The sequence below is a fragment of the Sinocyclocheilus anshuiensis genome, unplaced genomic scaffold (assembly GCF_001515605.1).
Source record: "Sinocyclocheilus anshuiensis isolate Anshui unplaced genomic scaffold, SAMN03320099.WGS_v1.1 scaffold758, whole genome shotgun sequence".
NCBI classification, from domain to species: domain Eukaryota; kingdom Metazoa; phylum Chordata; class Actinopteri; order Cypriniformes; family Cyprinidae; genus Sinocyclocheilus; species Sinocyclocheilus anshuiensis.
Window position 1 is genome coordinate 1,208,240 of NW_015548126.1, and position 9,968 is coordinate 1,218,207.

The window sequence follows — 9,968 nt, forward strand, 5'->3', positions numbered from 1 at the left end:
TCCATCTACAGATTTTTCCCTGACCTTCTTTTCTCTGTAAATTAAGGGTGCACTGTATTGCTGAAAAACACAAACACTACTTAGCAGTCAGATGCCAGTATGCACAAAGGCACAGATCCCTAAACAAGGCCATATCGGCAGACGAAACTTTGTTTGTAGAAGCATTTTTTTTATTTGAACTAGCACCAACTACACCACGTTATGTACGAGAAGCTGCAAAAGACACAGGCGCAAGTGGAATGTACAAAACATGGTGACATTCATTTTTAAGTAAATATAATGGGCGATATATTGCATCACCAAAAATGATTGAGGTCATGCACATATTGCGCGATAAGTCGATATATTGATTATTGCGACAAGCCTATTCATCACAAGATGCCTTGTTACATAATCAAAGTCAAACAAAAAGCAAGAGAGAAGAGATATGGATAAGAAAGAGGGAGAACCACAGGATATGTGAGACTAATTGAATCGGTTTAGTTTGTTCTCTATGCTTAACGTGTGTAAAGTCTGTGTGTATTTGCAATGAGGCTGCAATGATTTGCCGGAAACACGGAAACTTTGCTGTGACCTGCACCTTGAAAACGCATCACCGCTCCCGGCCAATCAAAACGTGGCATACTATCAGCACTGATAATGCTTGAGACTGTCATTCTGCGGAACCATGGTAACGATTCTGTTGTCATGACAGCAGCATGAGTGTCCATGGATAGAAGCAGCGTCTTCCTCAAATAGTCTGGGACAGTGTCCAGATTTAAAGATGCTCGTTTCAATAACAATGAATAAAAATGACAAGAAACTTTTAAAAATGTAATCTATGAATATAAATAAATTTTCATCTATGCACATGAATAAACATACAAATACTGAATGAGACTGAATAAAGAAAAAAGACTGACTTCACAATTCTGACTTTTTTCTCACAATCAATTCTAAGTTTATATTTCACAATTCTGACCTCTTTTCTCAGAAGAATTTTCCTCAGAATTTAACTTTTCAATTGCGAGTTTATATCTCACAATTCTGAGAAATTCTTTATTTCTCAGATCTGCTCATTTATATCTCGTTAAAGTTTATAAAGTAAAATAAAGTAAAAGTTTGATTATTAATTCAAAAACTTAAGGCCTTACAAAGGCGTTTCATATTCTATATCTTTTAGAGGAAAACTATACTAACCATGATTTTATTAACTATAGTATTTTGTCAGAAAAGCACCATTTTTTAATATATTTCCATTTCAAACATTAGAGTATTGCCACCTTTGCCATGCAAATACTACAATTAGCATAGTACTATAACTATGATTTCATGGTTTTAACTAAATGTTTCATGCTTACAAAAAACCTACTACAGCAAATCTACGGTTACCACCCAAAACATTTTTCATTTGTTTATCACTGTTAATTTTTATATGGGTGGTTTTTATGCTTGTACTGTATGTACAGGTAATTTCATAAAAGTTCAGGTTGTGGTTTTAATCCTTCGCTGAAAAAATTATTCATTGAATTTACTAAATGTTTTTAAGGTAAGTGGCTGCAATCAATTTATTTTAGCTACATTTAAATAAACAAATTTAGTTGACTAATTTTCAAAAAAAATTATTTAAATGAAGTTCAGGTTGTGGTTTTAATCCTTCGCTGAAAAAATTATTCATTGAATTTACTAAATGTTTTTAAGGTAAGTGGCTGCAATCAATTTATTTTAGCTACATTTAAATAAACAAATTTAGTTGACTAACTTTCACATTTTTTTTTTAAATGTAGCTAAAATAAATTGTTTGCAACCAATTACCTTAAAAAATGTAGTATCATTTTTTCCAGTGTTGAACAGCCACTCCTTGATCTTCTTAAGTCTGTTCTCAACACTCAAATGGACTCTGGATTACAGCGGAGGTGTCTGAACAGTACTCTCGCCTTTATTCACGTCTGGTTTTATGTATTAAAGGATGCTATTGTTCCAGCACTCTGCTTTTGCCCGGTCAAGCTTTTGATTCGAAATGTCTGTCCAGGAATCCTATATGCTTCCTTCCCCTCCAGGACCTGGCGCTCTGCCTTCAGCCAAAGAGACGAGAAGTGTAAGTGCGTTTTAAAGAGACGAAAAAAAGACGACACTGATTGTGTCTTACGTTCTGGGGGAAAGTGCAGAAATATTTGTCTCCATGACAGCAAAGGTAGGAGTAGAACTAAAGCGCACACGTGCACTTATACAGTACTTACATAAGTCCACTTTGTGCTCAGTTTAAACAAATGAGTCTGTTTCGTCAGGCCTACTCGTACTGAGTTTGAAGAAAGAGAGATAGAAAGAGACTGAAACATAAAATGACTTCATGGATAAAATATGAAAGAGGAAGGGTCAGAGAGAGAGAAAGAGAGTGAGAGAGTTGTGATATAACATTCTGGCACACTGGGCCACTAATGAGTCTCCATCCAGATATGTTAACAAATACTCAGTGAGGATTAGGATTAGGTTTGATCTCCAGTGAAGTTTTTTAATGGGACGTAATAAGAGAACGAAGGGTTATTATGGAGCGGTTTACTGGGGTTTACTCTTTTGAGTTCTTCAAGGATAAGGCTAAATTAAATTTAGGATGATTTATAGTGAAAGACAGGTCTTAATGTTCATATTTTCACAGCAGGACACTCAAAATGTGTTTTACAATAAACCAATTAAACAATTTAAATAACGGAAATGAAGCTGAAATAAAATATAAATATAAAAATAAATATAAATTGTACATGAAAAACGTAAAGTAAAAGAAACTATTTGAAATGTTGCCTTGGCAACAAACTGAAATAAAATAAGTTTAAGTACTAAAATTACTAAAACATAAACTGAAATAAATACTGTATAAATAGTATAAATTAGAAACAAAACAAATAGAAATTACGAAGAATTACTAAAGTGTTATTCAAACTCAAATGAAAACTGAAAATATAAAAATAGGCAAATATAAAATATAACAATACTTGAATAATATATAAATAACACCGTTCCTGAATACACTGCATGATTTAGTATCAGTCATGACTGTAGCACAAATGGTGTGGGATGGGTTTATCAAAGATGATTATTTTTTTCAAAAAATTTCAAAATTTCTAACCAATAGCACAGCGTTTAAAATTCAACCTCAATTTCAGATAAAATAAATTCCATTAATGTGAAATTATTGTACACCCACAGATTGTGCATGAAATCAACTAAATCAATAAAAAAATATCGTAAATAAAAACAAACGTGCATTTTTAGGACATTAAAAAAAATGTCTTCAGGGTTTCTTTTTTTAAATTTTCTTACACAACAGCATTACTGTTTCTCTCATGAGGATCCTCCCCCTGGTGATCACTTGATTACGTCAAAGTCTGTGGCCCTTAAATGATGCCATTAAACTCATAAAAGATTATGCAACACTGGCAGAATGCACAGGTTTTAGTTTTGCTTGATCAGGTGCCTGGTGGCACCGTGGCAAATGTGCCCGGCCGGCACTTGCGTCCTCACTCAATTAGTGGTTTGGAGTATTTGTAGTTCTCATGGCAAAACCTACCCACAGATCTCTGCTCAAACACGACTACACAGTGTACAGGCACTGATGCTGTTCCCGACAGGTCACTATGTGGTAATGGAGCAGTGCAATTCATTGGTCAATTATGTCACGCCAGTGAACACGGCAGCTGGAGGAACAGGAAGTGTGTCAGCTGCTGAATCAGCAAAACTCAGCAGCACAATTTACATGGGGCTTCTATCAGTCTCTCTTTCAAGCAAGAAAATGTTGAAATACAAAACCGGTTGCGTCGAAGCAAGTCACAGTTTTGTTGCTGTTCAAATTCCACAGTAAAGCCATTGTTGCTTTTTCACTGAAGCGTGTGACGGCAAACAGGAATAAAAATTAACCAACACAGGTGGTATGGTATCGGGTGATAAGAGAGAACATTTTTGCTCTATGTGAGTCTTGAGTCACTTATAAGGTTAGAGGTTAAAGATTTTTATGTCAAAATACATTCTCTTACCTTTGTTTATTGTTCATTGACTATAAGTATGCCATTCATGGGTTTATATCCCAGAAAAGTGTAAATGCCAAGCTCTGTCATGAAACTCTAGATTGCGCAGGCTGATGGGTCATTAACGCAAACTGATGATATTCACTGCATTAAACTACTTGGCACAAGCTGATTGGTTCATGTTGCATATGCAGCCAATGAGCTTACTGCTTTACATTTAAATGGCTGGTTAGCATTCACTAGAGCCTTTCGCAACACGCTTTCAGAGTTCCTCTGAAACCCTCCACCTCCCCAGCTCCACCTGCATAGATCTGCTACAGGTTATCATATATGCTATTTGTGCAGCAGCAGTATGTCTTAAATACTCACAGCACTGTATCGGCATACGTACTGGCAGTAGCAAGTTCCTGCACTTGCTTTGCAGCAGCAGCAATAATCTACAACAACAGCAATAACCAACAGCAGCAGCTATTCTGCAGCGTAGCGGATCTATTCCGCCAAGACCAAATACATTAACATTGTCATATCCATTACCATGCTAAAATCTGAGTTGTCATGATAGAAATATTGAGCCTCCAAGGAACCTCAAATCATTTAAATGCGGTCCACTCAGTTCCGTCAATCTCTTTCCAGCTTAACCAATCGCAAGAGTTTGGGGGCATGGCTACTTTAGCAGGCTAAGCCAGATGGTGTTTAGCCGGTGTGTGAACATGGCGTATGTGTTACATGGGAAATTAAATACAGATTTGGTTACAGAAGTGCAAACCAAAATTCAGAAACTTCGAGGAACTGCAAACCCTGACTTTAGAATCCAAAATGGCTGCTCGTTGCGTCAACAGTAAGTGAAACAGTAATATGTTTAATTTTTAGGTGAAATATTCCTTTAATCCACCAATGCATGAATGGTATTAAGAACTAGAGAATAAAATGTTCTTTGTGTTCTAATTGGAAATAATTTGACTCTAATTATGAATATAGGGATGTAACGATTAACTGCGAGCCGGTTGAAAATTGATTCAAATATGTGACGATTCAAATCGCTTGAGATGTTAAACAAATTGCGATTCAATTAGGGGTAGGAGTTTATATGAATGTATGTCTGAGGGGAACTTACTGTCTTTAGAAAAGTTTAGATGGTATTTTTTCTTTTCATCTTGCCTCTGTATAATGCATATTAAAGTTCGTAAGTTCAGCGCTGCTTTGTTTACAGCGGAAACCAGGAAACGGTTTAAGCGCCACCTGCTGGCAGAGAGTGCATCTGCATCTCATTCGGTTTTGCTGTTTCATGCAGATATTTTTGTTTATAGTTTCACAAAACTGAAGTCAAACCATTCTGTTTTTGCTTCAAATTTCGAAACTATACAATCTAATTTAGTTTAAAAACTGCTCATGTTGCATGTATGCAGCATCTTTGTTTGGATCAAGATTAAAATGCAGTGGTTGCCTCTAATTTTAAAAGGAAAGAGCACAGACAAAGCCTTATTTTGTTTATATGAAGATATTTATTTTATTTGTTACTTATTTATTTGATTTGGGGCTTGTTTTAAAATTTCAATTTAGTTTTGTTATTTACATTTAAATTATATTTAAATTTTGTAATTTAGCAGATGCTTTTATCCAAAGCGATTTACAAATGAGGACAATAGAAGCAATCAAAACCAACAAAAGAGCAGTAATATGTAAGTGCTATATTAGTATATTATTATAGTATTATATTTCAATTTCACAAAAAAATGTGCAGCATTTTGTCCAAGCAATAATAAAAGGACACATTTAATTTATCATTTGTCTTAAATCTAATTTTGTTAAAAAAATTATAATAATCGTGAATCGAATCGAATCGTGAAATCAAAATCGTGAATCGAATCGAATCGTGAGTTGAGTGAATCGTTACATCCCTATATGAATAGCATAATTTTTCTGCAGGTCAAGGCAGGACAGAGAAGAATTTGAACTGGATGATTCCAACTAGGGAGAGGAACAGGTGAGAAGAGACAAGCTACATGCTAATGAGAGTTATCACAACCAGTGAAACGAGTAATAAAGAACCCTGTCGACATGACAAACTGACCACAAATCCCCCAAACCATTCTCATATAACAGGCTTTATCCAAACACACACACACACATATATTGTGTCAGGCACTCAAAATAAAGGTTTGCATACAGCCACAGGATAACTCGCAGTATTTGCTCCCGGCTGCAGTTACAGACATGAAGATCAAACAAAGAGCTCGCAAGCCTTCAGCCAACAGTTCGATCTGATGAATGCCAGCTCGTGTTTCAGTATTAAAGTCCAGTTTGATTTACAACAACTTTTGGCAGGGTGTATGTGAGAGGAAGATGTGCAGAGCAGAAGTAGGTCACATGTGTTCAACATGATTAATGACAGCTAAAAATAACATCTTCTAGCCAAAGAAAAGAGAGAGGGATGATAGCAGGATTTCAGATGAGATGAGTAGGTCACTAAGTTTGTCAGCCTCTGATACAATCAAAGGGTGATGAAATGCTTGTCATTAAACTATATAAACCTGTCATTATGTCACAAAAATCAATAGATAGATAGATAGATAGATAGAGCTATTTATTGTTTTAGAATTTAATATAGGATTTTGCAAAGTAGGATGTGTGTGTATATATATATATATATATATATGTGTGTGTGTGTGTGTCTGTGTGTGATAGATAGATAGATAGATAGATAGATAGATAGATAGATAGATAGATAGATAGATAGATAGATAGATAGATAGATAGATAGATAGATAGATAGATAGATAGATAGATAGATAGATAGATAGATAGATAGATAGATAGATAGATAGATAGATAGATAGATAGATAGATAGATAGATAGATAGATAGATAGATAGATAGATAGAACTCTTTATTGTTTTAGAATTTAATATAGAATTTTGCAAAGTAGAATGTGTGTGTATATATATATATATATGTGTGTGTGTGTGTGTGTGTGTGTGTGTGTGTCTGTGTGTGTATCTGTGTGTGTGTGTCTGTGTGTGATAGATAGATAGATCGATAGATAGATAGATAGATAGATAGATAGATAGATAGAACTCTTTATTGTTTTAGAAATATAGGATTTTACAAAATAGGTTATCATGAGGATATATATATATAGGCCTACACTTGCTGGAAAACATTTATGTATGATATATATATAGGCTATATGTGTAGTCAGGTTTTAAGTATTAATCCAATTATCTACCAGTTTTTTTTTTAAAGGAAACATACAAATATGCATTAGTTTGAAGAAATAACGTAATATAGGTGACTAAATAAACCTCTCTTGGTCGCTAGAGATACAGAAATGTCTGACACTTATGCACAACCCATTCAATACATTATAAACCAAACGCACCAAGATCAGCATCAGGATCAAAGGCATATTTAAGAAACACATGTGACTGAAATAAGCCCAAACTGTTACAGAATAACACTCTGGATGCATAAACACGGAGAATAACGTTACCTTTTCTCTGATCATGTTCCGGCAGTGGTTGCCGATGTCTGCGGTTCCGTTCATTCTGGCAAGCTTAAACCAGGCGAAGAGCTGAATCCCGGTCTCAGTGACGGTGTACTGGTCTGGGCATGTCCGCTGCCAGCTCCTTTAAGGACGATCAAGACCTGAAGGAAGACTGGAGACTCCTCCGTATCCCTCCGCAGTGCGCAAAGCTCTCCAAGTGTCCAAATTCTGCATGAACTTGCGCTACACGCCCCCTCAGCTGGCCTCTTTCTATCCGACTCCCGAGTGAATCGCTCTTGTGAACCGATTTGTGAATCACTCAACTGATGACTTCGTTTAGGGGTAACCCGTTTTTCACAGTCTATGGGGGTAACCCTGTAAGATGGAAAAATATTGTTATCAATATCGAGAATAACTAATATTAACCTCACCAATAATTAATAATATTACTATTTTCTATTATATTGCAACAAAAGTAACAAAACATTAGTAGCCTATATAGGCCTATTTATCAAGTCAAGTCAAGTCAAGTCTGCTTTATTGTCAATTCTTCCACATGTACAGCACATACACACAGAGAATTGAAATTGCGTTACTCTCAGACCCTTGGTGCATACAGGTAACACTAACAGTAGAACATAAATACAGATATACAGATTAAATATAAAATACAACTATACAAATATACAAATAAGGTAAAATGTAAAAAAAAAAATTAAAATATATATATATAAAGCAGCACACGGCACATCATATTATTTATCATATCATATTTATCCTATTATTATAAATACAAACATCACAAATATATCACAAATTCATTATTGTTTTGTTTAAAATGTCTCAAAATTAGCTGACTAGATACAGAAATGCAAAATGAAAAACGAAATCGTACGGAAACACTTTGAGAGGCGACTCAAAAGAATCGGTTCATTGAACCAATTCGCTAAAAGAATCATACTTCTCAATGGTATTCTCTTCACGAGCCACTCCCCCCTCCAAGTTTTTCTCTCTTGTCCAGACATGTTCCTCCCACTTACATATAAAAAAATTTAAGGCTCTCTGTGAAGGGCCTTGTATAATATTTCATGTACAGTGTTACATTTTTCGGTTCTTATATATGCAGACGGGGTGAATGTTTTATGACTTAACAGCTCCCAATGAAATGTCTGTGCTGAGGTCAATGGCTCATATAACCTCTAATAAAACAGTGTATTGCACCAAAACGTCTGATTAGATTTCACTATCTCTATATTTTTGCTAAACTGCTTCTGAAAAATATTTGCTCTCTTTCGATATGCATTTACTGCTTTATTTTCTAGGAAAAATAAGCATGGCTGTTCAGTCATTGGCTCGACTCGGCAATTGTCTTTTTACAGTGCATGCAAACAGGAGCCTTGAATAGAGCTGGGAAATGCTGACTGAGCGGAATGACCATCAGACGATGTGGACAGGAGCCAAACCCCGCAGGACTTTGGTCCATGGGTTCACAAAGGCGGCCCACGGGGTGCTACTAAAACATTCCTATGATCTCAGACTGATGTTGAAGAGTTCAGATGAAATGAATGCCGGCCTACATAAACTTGTGCATGCTGTGATGTTCTGTTGTTAATATGGATTGCAAAATGTCACTCAACTTCAAGTTTCCGCCTAAAGTTAAGGAGTTTCTCTTCTAAAAGCGTGACAGGACAACATACAGGACATGTTAGCAGCGCTGTAGCATTTAGTCAGCAAATTCCGGGGTGATCCTTAAACATTAAACCCTTAAACCGAGAAAATCCATATGGATCTTGGTTGAAAAAGAAACCCAAACTGACAAGTTGTCTTTTTTCTTCCCTGCCACCAGAGTTCAATTTCACCAGGCAACAACGTGATGTCATCAGGAGAGAGAGAATCAGCCAATCAGAGTGCTGACTGATCATCCATGAGGTCACAATGCAGTATCCTAGCAATGGCTAAATGGTGCTGGTGTGAACTTCCTGAGATAATCTAGTTTTATGCAACACACTTAGAAATCATGCTAGTGGATTTTGCACACATTTTACAACCCCAACACACACATCTGTTCACAGATAAATCTGCAGAAAACTCCAGTGTTATTTTAGCGCCATTGATATACAATACTTTTTCTATTTTCATTTTAATGTTAGTTAGTTTGATACATTTTCTTGTGTTTTTGTCATTTTTCTTTGTTTCATTTTTTCTTTAAATATGTCTATATATTTCTTGAGGATTTAATTTTGTTGGTTCGGATTTATTCAAATTTGTTATTTTAGTACTTCAAGTTTAGCTAAAAGAAAATGAAGAATGTATTTAGCTACAATTAAATGATATTTGATTTCATTTCAAGTACTACAGTTTTTATTTATATTTTAGTTTCAACATTATTGGTAACACGTTACAATAAGGTTCATTAGTTAACTACTTTAGTTAACATGAATGAACAATACTACTACAGCATTTATTAATCTTAAGTAATGCTAATT

The 9,968-nt window shown here is 35.2% G+C and overlaps 1 protein-coding gene across 1 annotated transcript in view; it reads right to left on the reverse strand.

Annotated features, from left to right (window-relative positions):
* Nucleotides 1–7,755, reverse strand: part of LOC107704751 (sestrin-3-like) — a 17,608-nt gene extending 9,853 nt beyond the window's left edge. Inside the window, exon 1 of the mRNA XM_016507749.1 lies at nt 7,489–7,755. Within this exon, the coding sequence (XP_016363235.1) occupies nt 7,489–7,542 (54 nt within the window). The 5' untranslated portion in view covers nt 7,543–7,755. The remainder of the gene's footprint in view (nt 1–7,488) is intronic.
* Between the last annotated feature and the right edge of the window lie 2,213 nt (nt 7,756–9,968).